General features: G+C 32.9%; 1 protein-coding gene across 2 annotated transcripts; it reads left to right on the forward strand.

Moving 5' to 3' along the window:
• Window positions 1-409: 409 nt before the first annotated feature.
• On the forward strand, window positions 410-3,319 carry LOC139865876 (deSI-like protein At4g17486). 2 transcript variants are annotated; one of them, XM_071853977.1, is made up of 4 exons: window positions 410-434; window positions 1,952-2,223; window positions 2,331-2,618; window positions 2,922-3,319. In XM_071853977.1, the coding sequence occupies exons 2-4, from the start codon at window positions 2,016-2,018 to the stop codon at window positions 3,161-3,163; spliced, it is 738 nt and encodes a 245-aa protein (XP_071710078.1). In that variant the 5' UTR covers window positions 410-434; window positions 1,952-2,015; the 3' UTR covers window positions 3,164-3,319. The 2 variants fall into 2 exon arrangements, with proteins under 2 accessions (XP_071710078.1, XP_071710079.1); XM_071853978.1 differs by having other exon boundaries at window positions 2,343-2,618.
• The last annotated feature ends 10,576 nt before the right edge of the window (window positions 3,320-13,895 follow it).

A 13,895-nucleotide genomic window follows, 5' to 3' on the forward strand; every position in this document is an offset into this window, starting at 1 on the left:
TTCTATAAAGATTAAGTTTAAATTTGGTCGGAATTTCTCGGGTCATCACAGTAATGAAAAAAGTACTCCTAATACTATTCATTAATTTTATCTAATAGTTAATATGATAATATGATAATTACGTTGTTACGCTATAATTTGGGTGGAGTGAAAACATGATCCAACAGGGGACCAACCCTATTTGTGACTTGTGACTAACTGTATTTTACATGGTTGATAAATCAAGCATCTGTTTTATATGGTTGATACACACTCAAATACATTGTCTCTCTCTCTATCTCTGTAAACTAAATTAAATTCCATCTCAAAATTTGTTAAATTCCTACACCTCATAAGATCTTCACACAAATATAGCCCCTCCATTTCTTCATAATTATTCAATTTCTGCTACTTCAACTGCTGTTTCATCTTCTTCTTCAATAAATTTATGCTCTGTAAGTTGCTACTTTTACTTATTAATTGATACGCACTGTTTATATTAAATTGTTCCTTCTTCTGTAACATTATCTTCATTTGCATTATTTACCTCATTCTAACTGTTACTTCCTTAATTTGATCTGTTTGCTGTATAAAATTCTTAACCTAATAAGATCTGAATTAATTCCACAGTGAATTTTGTAAATCGAATCAATTTTAAGGTTTCCGTTGGTGAATTAACTTCAAATCTAGCAATTGTAACCCTAGTTATCAGAATTTGTGATTTAAGTTTACAATTTAAGAGATATAACGCTCACGGAAGTTATTACTTAATTATTTACCTAATAACGGCTTCTGACTTGTTGATTTTGTATGTAGAATGTGTTTTCTGTTTTTGTTGCATTTTCACAATCACTGTATTGAGTAATATAATATTATACTAATATATAATCTTCTTTAAGTATATGTATAAAGAGGTTAATTTAATTTGATGAATAGTTTATAAGGAAGTAGGCAGATGATTAGAGTTTTCTGACTGATATTTTGGATGCCAAGGAAGTCAACTAAAATTAATCTTTATTGATTTACACATAAGATAAAATAGGCAAAACAATATCGAATTGTTAGGGGGGCCTTTTTTTATGAAACAATAGTACAAGAAGTTAGGTTTTATAAAAGTGCAATTGACATTATGCATCTCAAGGACAAGGACATGGGCTAGTGTCGTTTAACTCATTGGTGATGCACTTGTCGCTGAGCCGAAGCACGTAAGTTTGTTCGTTCCATGTGGAGTTAATGATTTGTTTGATGTACCACATGAAGTAGTTCTAATTTAGGCTTATCCTATCGAAAACTTAATGTTGTATGTCTTCTCTATGTCTATTTACTTTATTGCATATTGGAATTTTGTAATATTTCTCACCTACCTATGTTATATTACTATTTTGAAAAGGTCCTATTAGCTAAAATGATGTTAAGAACTAGGATTAAAATAATTCAACTAAAGAATATAGATGGTATTGTATTTTGGACATATGTAATTGCTAAATTTTAATTATTAGCGTAAAGGCGGCAAGAGAATGGACTTGGAAAAGGATAAAAGGAAGCAACTTTCAAAGAGAGAACAAAAATATCTTTTTATCATAACAATAGTTGTCTATTAGTCATTCAGCGCAATTAGTCCTGATTAATCTAGTATGATTGCTTATAATTAGTGCTTAAACACAATCTATTCCAGGTTTGGTAGATAAATTATTTCTTTAACACTCTTAAATCTAATTTCTTAACCTTCCCCAATTATTCTGTTTCATGTTCTGTATTGCACTGAAAGCCAGCTATAATTTTCCATTAAAGAAAGGAAACACATTTTATTTACTTTCAATGTTTCACTTGATGTGTGTTCCTTTATGGCTTTATGTCTAATGTTTGTGGGCCATCATGATTCTAAAAGTCTTCATAATTCTCAATGTCTACCAATTATTAATTATTGATGATGATATTGAACTTGAAAGTTTATGTATTTATATTTTTACAGGATTGGATGGTTTGTGCTGAGTGACTTTCAGTATATATACTATATATATACCTCTTGGCAGACGATGAAATTCGTAACGAGAAAGGGACCGACATCTAAAGTGCCATATAATTTAAAAGATTACTCAACCCCTTGTTTTTCTTTATTTTCAAAAGTTAAATCCAAATACGGGCCAGATAATTCACCAGTTTATCTAAATGTGTACGATTTAACCCCCATCAATGGTTACGCTTACTGGGCTGGTGTTGGTATCTTTCATTCTGGTGTAGAAGGTAATATATTTCTTCTTATCTTGTTTAAATTAACGAATAATGCATAGTCTTTTAGCTTATTTTAATAATCAATAATTCAAATAAGTTAATTTAATTTAAATTGACAGTTCATGGTGTAGAATATGCATTTGGAGCTCATGACTATCCGACTAGTGGTGTGTTTGAGGTTGAACCTCGACAATGTCCCGGGTTCAAATTTAGGAGATCGATATTAATTGGGACTACATGCCTTGACCCGGTTCAAGTCAGAGAGTTCATGGAGCATCATGCTGCTAACTACTTTGGTGACACATATCACCTCATTGTCAAAAACTGCAACCATTTTTGCAATGACATCTGTTACAATTTAACAGGGAAACGAATTCCGGGATGGGTCAATCGACTCGCTAAACTCGGTAACATTTCTTACATTCTCATCCTCGTATATAACATACCTATACGAATGGGTCAGCTGTAATGTTCATAATTAACTCTTTACCTGGTAAACTATTCGGTTTGGTTCGGGTTGGGTCAATGGTCAAATGGGTTTGGGATGAAACGGGGCATGGGTTGTAACTGGTAGGCTTTAAAATGGGTTGCAACGGGTCAGATTTAAATAGGTCAAAACAGGTTGGATTTAAAATGGGTCAGCTTTAACACGGCAAGTGTTTATAATAACCAGTATCTGTTTTGATCCATTAGGATGTCTGTATTTTCAGGATCGATATTTAGTTGTGTTTTACCAGAAGCGCTTAGGGTTTCAGCCGTGCAACATGATCCTCAGTTTATACCATACGAGAACGAGAAGCAAAAGCTCAGAAGTAGTAATAGTTTTGGTTTCCTATCATCGAGGCAGAGACAATTGTCGGTTTCTTCGTTACTTTTGCAATCGCCTTTAAAGGGTTGCTTGCGGCCTTGGGAATTGAAACGATCGAGAACCGTGGTGCTAAATGACAGGTAACGTAGTGGAAAGTTTTCGTTACCTGATGCTCAAGTTTGCTCGTTTATTCAAAATTCTATTTCTTCATTCTCTCCTCTAAATTCTTGTAAATAAGCATGTTGTTTTGAGTGTGTACTACTGTACTAGTACTAGCATACAAGTAGTTTTATTATTGTATCAAGCCTTGACATATGTTATAGTAAAATGAGCTCGACTATAAAATTAAAATGTTATAAATCATCTAGATAACGATTTAACATTCGAGAATCATACAGCATTATGCTACACTTTATAATGTGGTTATACGGAGTATATTGTTGTACTCGTGTTATAAAGACATTGCAAGAACCTGCATATATCTGAAAATGATTACAAATACATGATAAGGAATTACACTGCTTCAAAAAAGGTAAACTAGATTATAATCTTTAAGTCAAGTTGTACCAAAATTTACAAAACTATAACTAATTTGAATGAATCAAGCAATTTTCTAATCTTTATTAGGTACTTTGTAACCGAAAACACATGTATTGATTCATTCATGTCATAAAGTCATTCAAGAACCTGTATTGGTGTACTCATGTCATAAAACATTCAAGAACCTGCTTATATCCAGAAATAATGACAAATACATGATAAGGAATTACATTATGTTTCAACAAAGGTAAATTAGATTCTAATCTTCAAGTCAAATAGTACCAACATTTACAAAACTTGAACTACTTAATCTACACCTTCAAACCTTCACCTTTTACACAGAGGACATACATTTTTCCGAATGAGCCATTTCTTGATGCAATTTGGATGATAGTGATGCCCGCATTGTAGCTCCCCGACTTTTTCGTTCTTCTCGAATTCAATTAGACAGATTGCACACACTTCTTCTTCTTCTTTTTTCAAGTAATTTGTCACTTTTAAATTCTTCGATATTGATTTCGGGTTCAATCTTGTGTCACGGTGTGACGATCGCTCCAAATCCATATGGACAATACGTCATTCATTGATTTCTTTGCGAGGTATTTGACCTCTATATGATACACTTTGTAAACATTGCATTCTTTTGAAAAGGCACACCATAAATGAATATTTAAATCAAAGGTTTTCGACATATGATGATTTCTACATATAGACAATCATCGTAAATAATAGTTTACAATAGTACTTCCGTTGACAATGCAGTCAAAATAAGATACATGGTGATGATTTGGTGAATGCAACGTTTCCTTGAAAAGTATGTCATGTAAGACTCCATGCACATAACTTGTCTAACATATAAGCAACAGCGGAAGACTTCTAGTAAACCTGAGAATAAACATGCTAACAAGTGTCAACACAAATGTTGGTGAGTTCATAGTTTTATTGTTTCGTATAATCTGTATGTAAAGGTGAATCACAAGTTTTCAGTTGTTTCATCCAGAAACGTTTATCAAAATATTCTACGAAATTGAGCACCCTGGTAACTAAACTTAACGTATATATAATGTGTACCCTTTGTATAATCATCTTAAAAATACACGCAAACCAACGTGTACGCTTCTCAAATAGCATACGTCCGTTAAAAGGCTAGTGCTCTAGCTCGGACGGGTATATCAAGCCCTATGGATCCATATACAATTATTCGCGCCCACCAGTCCATATCCTATGTACTGGCAGCTACTAGTTACCAAAGCTAAGGGATTTTCGGTTTAACTCAGTGTAGAATTTAGTATGTACTTGTGTCTTATCGTGTTTAAAATAAATTGCATGTATTCTCAGCCCAAAAATATTTAAAGTATTTAAAAAGGGAGACTATAAACTCACGCATATAAATATTGTAAATCAGTTAATAAAGTATTTGCATGTATTCTCAGCCCAAAAATGTAAAGAGTAAAAGGGATCATATGAAACTCACGCATATAAATATTGTAAATCAGTTAATAAAGTATTTGCATGTATTCTCAGCCCAAAAATGTAAAGAGTAAAAGGGATCATATGAAACTCACGCATATAAATATTGTAAATCAGTTAATAAAGTATTTGCATGTATTCTCAGCCCAAAAATGTAAAGAGTAAAAGGGATCATATGAAACTCACACATATAAATATTGTATATCGGTTAATAAAGCATTTGCATGTATTCTCAGCCCAAAAATGTAGAGAGTAAAAGGGATCTTATGAAACTCACCTTAGCAGCACATAAGGTCATTCACCGAAATGTGACCGAAACTCGAAATGCAAAATAATCGTAGATCTCAACGTATCAATATTGTGATTCAATATTGTAGGAAAGGACGTAGACGCAACGGAGATGATAAACATTAGTTTGACTCACGAGCAATACCCTCGAACAATACCCATAACCTCCATAACTATAACCCATAATTTCTGTAGCTAAAACCCATTTGAAAACTTATTTTGAAATTACCCGAACATATTCTCGTCGTAGTATTTTATGTATATATGTAGTAATAATAATACTACTAATTATAATAAGATTACTAATAGTAATATTAATAACCTTAATATTAATAATAATAACATAAATAATAATATACAAAGTAGATAGATAGATGGATATTTGCATTTGATAAAAGAGGAAGTGAGAAGGGATCATATACTCCCGAGAAATGTATCATGCATGTGTTTTTGTAAATTATCGACATATGATCATATATATATATATATGAATATTATAATAATATAATAATATAAATATAATATAATAAAGTAATAATAATAATATATTAAATAAAAAAGATAGGAAACGTGCATAAATAGTAAAGCCGCCATCACTTTTTATGTCGACAAACATTACGCGTTTCGCGTAGATAGGTACGCGGTCCGCGTATGGTGTCTTCACGAAAGTTGTAGATTTTTGAGTTACGGACGTCTGGACACCAGAATCACCCTTTTTCGAGTTAGTATGATTTAGTTATGATTTTTCTCGTGCAAGTGCGCAGGTTTAGTGATTTTCATCATTTTAACTTGAAATCTTGAGATAAAATGTTGTAGTCTGTTGGTGCTCATTAGAAACCTTTATTTTATCTTTATTTTCATTTTCATATCATTGAAAATCCATAAAAACATTTTAACAATCAAATTCTATTATATCGAAAAACGTGTCCATACTAAATCGAATAACTATAGTTCTCTAAAACTAATTACATTCACATCTTTTTATCGAAACGTTATAATAATTAAAAATCTATTATTTCGAAGAATGCTTTCATATATTTGAACTAAATCGAATAAATATAATTTAGTTTTCCAGAATTAGTTATATTCAAATTCATTCTTTAAAAGGTTTCATCTATGTCGTAAAACGTTTTCAATATTAAGAAAACTAAATAATTAACTTTATCAAAAGACACGAGACAATCATTGTGTTGAAAGTTAATCTCTACTAACCTTTGTCTAGTAATCGTTAATTGAAATATTTGTTCTTACTTGTAGGTCACTTTACCATTTATTCCGAATATCGTTAAAAAGAAAAGGTTTCCTAAATCAAAGTGGACCTCTCAATAGAGACTCACGATCATATAATGTATCTGATAAATCAATCATTTGATATTATCTTTTAATTCCGTTGATAATTATATTAAACCTGTATCGAAACAAATACGTTCGTGTAAAGTATTATACGTCTAATACTCTGTTAACGTTTTCAAGTTATAATATATACACATATACATATATAATCATGTCCGTTCATATAATGGTTCGTGAATCATTGGAATTTGGTCGAGGTTAAATGAATGTATGAACATAGTTTAAAATTATTGAGATTCAACTTAACAAACTTTGCTTATCGTGTCGGAATAATATAAAGATTAAAGTTTAAATTTGGTCAGAAATTTCCAGGTCATCACACACGGGTTGTATTCCTTACATATTCCCAACCTTCATCCATAATTAGGGTTTCTTCAGTACGCGTGGAACTCATCGATTGTTGCAGAAAACCATCATTAATTTGCTCACTACCCATATGAATATCATCAAGAATCAGAACATCAGCATCATAAGTAGGTTGCTGTCGGATGTCATTAACATTAAAGATCATTGCTTGGTTGTCGTATACATTCCATATAAACGAATAAAAGCCAGGAGGGTGACGATGCAATGAGCGGGTGAAAACAGAATGAGTATGATGTGGGTGTGAATAAAACTCCATTAAAACCAAAGAATAAAAAGAAAAGATGAAATTTTTTAACAGTGAAAAAAGTTGCAAAAGATGGTGAATGTGATATGAAGGTGTGAAAGATGAGACGATTATATAGAGAGAGAAGATTGAAATCTTGAAATATGGAAAGTTTTTCTATAAAATTAAAAATTAATTGAGTCGGTTAGATGGACGCGTGTTTATGACCGTTGGAGTATTTTACATACTACGGGGTATCAGGTTATTTTGAGTTTATAACAAAACACGCGTATTTATAAAACATTCCTACAAAATGCATGTCTTTGTAAAAGTATTTCCTAATTTAGTAAACTTGTAGGGACTAAACGTCACTTTAATTCGACATTGTGATTTTGTAAATTTCCGATATATATTTTTTTTCAATTATTTTTTTTTTTAAAAAGACAAACTCACACACCTAATCAATACTAACACGCATATATACATCACGAAATGTCCTAAGCAGTACTTGAACCCTCAACTTCAAGGTTGTAAGGGTGACCTCAATACCGCCAATCTTTAGTTTAAGCAAGAAATTTTTTACTATATATAACAAATAGTAACAAATAACAAAATAACAATAAAACGTAAACGCCACTTACATATTAAAGATAGTGAAAGTGTTTGAAACCCCATTTTTTGCGTAAAGTGTGCCTCATTGATTCAAGTGTGTCGTTAATTTTTTTTTTTTTTTTTTTTGGAACACAAAATTTTTATTGATAAAAACGACCCTAGCGAGAAGCTAGGGGAGCAAAGATACAACCCAACGATAAACGGCTAAATCCGTTTAAGACACCAATTACATTGGCTTTATAAGCCACAAAGACTAACTAATATTACATGTACTTCTACGATGTAACCAACGAAATCCCACAACACGAAAAGAGTCGAATAACACAATCTTTTTTAACGAGTCGGAATAAAAAATCGAAGCATTATGAAACCTCCATATATGCCATAGAGTAGCCGCAATGATAATGTATAACCTGTTTTTGGAGTCCTTGCTCACGATCCGAGTCGAACCAACTATCCCATTCGTTCGATCACTGAAAGAAGGAAAGTGGACGTCCTCCCATCTCTAAACGGCACTCCATAAATCTTGAGCCATAGAGCACGGAAAAAGAACATGACTAACTGATTCCAAGTAGTTGTCACAAATCGCACAATTTTTTATTTATTTATTTATTTATTTTTTGAAAAGCAGGAAATTTTATTCAACAATAGAGAAGTACAAGAACAAGGTGAAATTCACACCTAGTCTATACAAAACCGGACTACATATACATCATACATCAAGAAAACACGAAAAATATGAAGACACGAAAGATTTGGCATGCGGAGGTCGCATCCCAAACCCTTGCTTCTAGTAGGTAACCAGTTCAACATAAACCTCCATAAAAATATATTAACCTTGCGAGGTATGAGCTTGCACCACCTAGTCTTCGTATCGACCTCGTGCAGATACACTTTGTCCAAATACTTGTGTGTGACATTTACCTGGAACATGCCATCATCACAAATACTCCAAAGCTAAGAATCAGACCCATCACTACATGAAATGCCAGAAAGATCCGAGAGCAAAGCTGCAAGCGTAGAAGAGTTTCTAGCACCAATATCGTCTAGAGTCCACTCCCATTTCCAATCGCCATTAACAAAGCTGTCGGCTATTAAGCACTCTTTATTAGAATCCAAGTGATATAACCTATTAGAGTTGTCACTTACATCCATTAATTTGCTTGAAAACTAAGGGACCAATGAGAGCGCGACATGTGGCGCGAAAATCACATGTGATTGAAAAAAAAAATTCAAAGAAAAAAAATTTCGAAATTTTTTTTTTTCAAAATTTTTTTTTTCAAATTTTTTTTTTCAAATTTTTTGTCGAATTTTTTTTATAATCACATGTGATTCTGCATGTCAATCACATATGATTGTAAACCCAATCACATGTGATTATGCATGTCAAATCCAATCACATGTGATTGTATAATTCAATCACATGTGATTATGCAGGTAAATCGCATGTGATTGTAAAGAAAAATTCGAAAAAAAAATTCGTAAAAAAAATTTCGAATTTAAAAAAAAAAAATTTGAAATTTTATTTTCAATCACATGTGATTTTCGTGCCACATGTCACGCTCTCATTGGTCCCTTGAATCTCAACTTAATTTATGGATTCAAATGAATATTCCTCTAACCTATTATACTTATGTTTGAGTAACCCGTCACCTTTCCAATTGTCCACCCAAAACCGCGTGTTACTACCATTACCTACCTTGACCCGAAGTATATTTTCCGGAATCACACCATCATTTTTAAACTTGTGAAACAGTTTAACTATCGACCACCAAACCCCCGAACCACGAACCAAACCTCCATCAAGCCCCGCCTTCACACCATGAATTGAAACAAAAGCACTTAGGGTTTCAGCCGTGCACCATGATCCTCAGTTTATACCATACGAGAACGAGAAGCAAAAGCTCAGAAGTAGTAATAGTTTTGGTTTCCTATCATCGATGCAGAGACTATTGTCGGTTTCTTCGTTACTTTTGCAATCGCCTTTAAAGGGTTGCTTGCGGCCTTGAAAATTGAAACGATCCAGAACCGTGGTGCTAAATGACTGGTAACTTAGTGACAAATTTTTGTTAATTATTAATGCTCAAGTTATCATTTATTCAAAATTCTATTACTACTTTCTCTCCTCTAAATTCTTGTAAATAAGCATGTTGTTTTGAGTGTGTAGCATACAAGTAGTTTTATTATTGTATCAAGCCTTGATAAATCTTATAGTAAAATGAGCTGGATTAATAAAGGGTTATATATAATCTAGACAAGGTTTAATATAATGTGATTAAATATGTATCTAGTAAAAAAAAAAAATAGTATACCATAATCTAGACTTTTATACGTTGTTTAATTTGATTTTATATATTATCCTTTAACCCTCTAAAATTATTTCCCAGTTATATATATTAGTTTAAATAAACCAAGCAATTTTTTCATCTTCATTACTCTGTAACCAGAAAACAATGTATTGTTGTACTTATGTTATAAAGACATTACAAGAACCTGTTTATATCCGAAAGTTATGACTGATACATGATAATGAATTACAGTATGTTTCTAGAAAGGTTTATTAGACTGCAAGAACCTGCTTATATCCGAAAATAATGACAAATACATGACATGAATTACATTATTTTTCTGTAAGGTAAATTAGATTCTAATCTTGAAGTCACATTGTACCAAAATTTACAAAACTAGAACTACTTAGCCTACACCTTCAAACCTTCACTTTGACACGAAGGACACACATTTTTTAGAACAAGCCATTTCTTGATGCAATTCGGATGATAGTGATTCCCATATTGTAGCTCCCTGACTTTTTCGTTCCTATCGAACTCAACTTGACCGAAGTTTGTGCCATCTGTCGAATAATTTTGGTACAATCTTGACTTCAAGATTAGAAATTTAGAATCTAGTTTACCTTTCTTGAAACATAATGTAATTATTTATCAATGTATTTTTCGCAAAAAGAAGTTTATGCCATCTGTCAAGGTTGTCGAAACGTCATTTCGAACTTCTCAAAACGTCGTTTTCGAAGAAACTATAACGATTCGTCCATCAACTTCTTTTGTGTAATTGTCCATGCAAGTCGCAAGAGTATCATGCGATCTTGCGAACCAAGAATTCTCGGCCATGACTGATAAATTTAAGCTCGCGATCTGAAATTTATCGATCATGACCGATAATACTTGGTTCACAAGGTCACAATTGCGCCTTGTGAAGACTTTTTTTTTTATATCTAATTATTATAATTAATAAGTCACATATATGCAAACACACCTTGAAACATGCAAACTCACTCGATATTTGTTGGATGTGTGAAGTAGATTAAACAAAAAAGGAAACAAGGTAAAATTAACTTGGAGATCAAGTCAAAGCTTGGAGAACAAGTCAAGCTTGGAAGACAAGTTTTACTTAAGGAACAAGGAGTTGATATTTATGGAATGTTTCTTGTACTTGAAGGCCAAGTTAAACTTGTGCAACAAGGTTTTAGGTTTAATGCTTCCCTATAAATAGACCCATAATCTCATTGTAACTCATCACAAATTCTATCAATAATATCTCTAGTTTGGTCCGTGGATTAAAGTAATCAACCATTGATTACATATAACCACGTTAAATCATTGTGTTCTTAATTTTCTAGTTTTTTTTGTCTTCGTTTGTCTATAGTGGGTTGGGTAATCTTTAGGAATTACCCTTATTATTGGGTCCTAAATCCTAACAATTGGTATCTAGAGCTCAAGGTTTTCGAGTTGGGAAGATGGCGGAAGACGGAAAATTTAGAATCGATAGATTTGATGGAAAAGACTTCGGCTTTTGGAAGATGCAAATTGAAGATTACTTGTATCAAAAGAAGCTACACCAACCCTTGTTGGAGGTCAAACCCGAAGACATGGATGATGCCGATTGGTCTCTTTTGGATCGCCAAGCTTTGGGTGCGATTCGTCTCTCTCTCGCCAAGAACGTTGCATATAACGTTGTGAACGAGAAAACAACGTTTGCATGTTTGAAGGCTCTCTCTAACATGTATGAAAAACCCACGGCGGCGAATACGGTTTTTCTTATGCGACAATTGTTCAATACGAAGATGAGGGAAGGTTCAAGTGCAACGGATCACATCAACGAATTCAACAATATTATGTCAAGGCTTGAATCGATAGATCTCAAGTTTGATGATGAACTAAAAGCACTAATCTTGCTTTCATCGTTACCGGAGAGTTGGTCGGGTACAGTTACCGCGATAAGTAGCTCTATGGGAACTACTAAGCTAGCGTTTGAAGGTATTAGGGATTTGATTCTCGGTGAAGACACTCGTAGGAGAAACTCGGGGGAATCGTCATCCGGATCCTTGTTAAGTGCCGACAACCGGGGTAGAAAAATTGATAGTGGTGGTGAGAAGAAGGGTAGGAAGAAGTCTAAGAAGAGGTATCCATCAAAGGACCGAAGTGAAGCTATTTGTTGGGGTTGCAATCAAAAGGGGCACTTTCAAAGGAATTACAAGAATTCTCCGGCGAAAGGTGTTAACTTTACCGCAGAAGATACGGATGATGCACTTTTATGCAGTGTTGAAGATTCGGTGGAGTCTTGGATCTTAGATTCGGGAGCTTCGTTTCATGCCTCACCCACTAGGAGTTTGATGAAGAATATTCGATCGTATCATGGTAAGGTTAGATTGGTAAACAATAAAAAGCTTGAAATTGAAGGCATAGGAGATGTTGTATTGAAGACTACTCTTGGTTCTAATTGGACTTTGAAAGACGTGAGGTTTATTCATAAGTTGAAAATGAAGCTTATCTCAGTTGGTCAATTAGATGAGGAAGGTAACGTGGTTATTTTTGAAAATCGCTAATGGAAGGTGGTTAAGGGTAGTAGGGTCGTGGCTCGTAGACATAAAAGGGAAACACTTTATATGGTTGAGGTGTTTGATGAAAACACGGTGGTTGCTACGGTTGATGTTGGAGATAATTCTACTCTATGGCACCGAAGGCTCGGGCATATGAGTGAAAAGGGTATAAAGATGCTTGTTTCGAGTGGGAGAATTCCGGATTTGAAGAAAGTGGAGCTTGGGTTTTGCAAACCATGTGTATATGGGAAGTAAAGAAGAAGGTGACTTTCGGGAAATCGGGAAATGCCCCCAAGTTGGAAAAATTGAAGCTAGTTCATACGTATGTGTTTGGTCCAACGAATGTAGAATCACACGGAGGTTCTCACTATTATGTCACCTTCATTGACGACTCCACTCGAAAGGTATGGGTTTATTTTCTTAAAGCTAAATCCGATGTATTTGATACTTTTGTGAAGTGGAAAGCTATGGTAGAGAATGAAACTAACTTAAAAGTGAAGTGCTTAAAGTCGGAGAATGGAGTAGAATATTGATGTGCTACGAGGTGTATATGAAATAGCTTTATTTTTACTAGGAAATACTATTAAATACGATACAATTTTACACAAGATATTTATTTATTTATAGAATGGATATACCTAAACCTTGTTACAACACTTATAGGCAGTGTACCTAATCGTACAGTAGTGTATTTTTTAGTAAGTCCGGTTCGTTCCACAGGGAAATCTTTTAAACAAAGCTTAACGCTATATTAGTTTTAATTTATAAAAATACAAATATATATATATATATATATATATATATATATATATATATATATATATATATATATATATATATATATATATATATATATATAAGTAATATTATTATTATAAAAGGGGTTTTTACCGTTTAATGACCGGTTTGTCAATTTTTAAAACTTTAGTCGCAGTTAAAACCTAATGTAAAAATATTAAATAAATAAAAGACTTAATTTAAAGCGTAAAGTAAATAACGATAATGAAATTGCGATAAATAAAAGTGCGATAAAATAAACTTGCGATAATTAAATAGTACGATAATTAAAAGTGCAATTAAATACAATGACAATAAATAAAAGTGCGATAATTAGAAGTGCAATTAAATATGAAAATAAAGGAATTATGCTTATTTAAACTTCCGTAATCATGATGTTTGACGTGTTGATT

This window comes from Rutidosis leptorrhynchoides, chromosome 9 (assembly GCF_046630445.1).
Source record: "Rutidosis leptorrhynchoides isolate AG116_Rl617_1_P2 chromosome 9, CSIRO_AGI_Rlap_v1, whole genome shotgun sequence".
Lineage (NCBI taxonomy): Eukaryota > Viridiplantae > Streptophyta > Magnoliopsida > Asterales > Asteraceae > Rutidosis > Rutidosis leptorrhynchoides.

What these genes read in the sequence shown, in the direction of transcription:
- LOC139865876 (XM_071853977.1), top strand. Translation starts at nt 2,016, where the DNA reads ATGAAATTCGTAACGAGAAAGGGACCGACATCTAAAGTGCCATATAAT. An exon ending in CTTTCATTCTGGTGTAGAAG is followed by an intron (nt 2,224 to 2,330) that starts GTAATATATTTC and finishes TTAAATTGACAG; the next exon opens with TTCATGGTGTAGAATATGCA. An exon ending in CAATCGACTCGCTAAACTCG is followed by an intron (nt 2,619 to 2,921) that starts GTAACATTTCTT and finishes CTGTATTTTCAG; the next exon opens with GATCGATATTTAGTTGTGTT.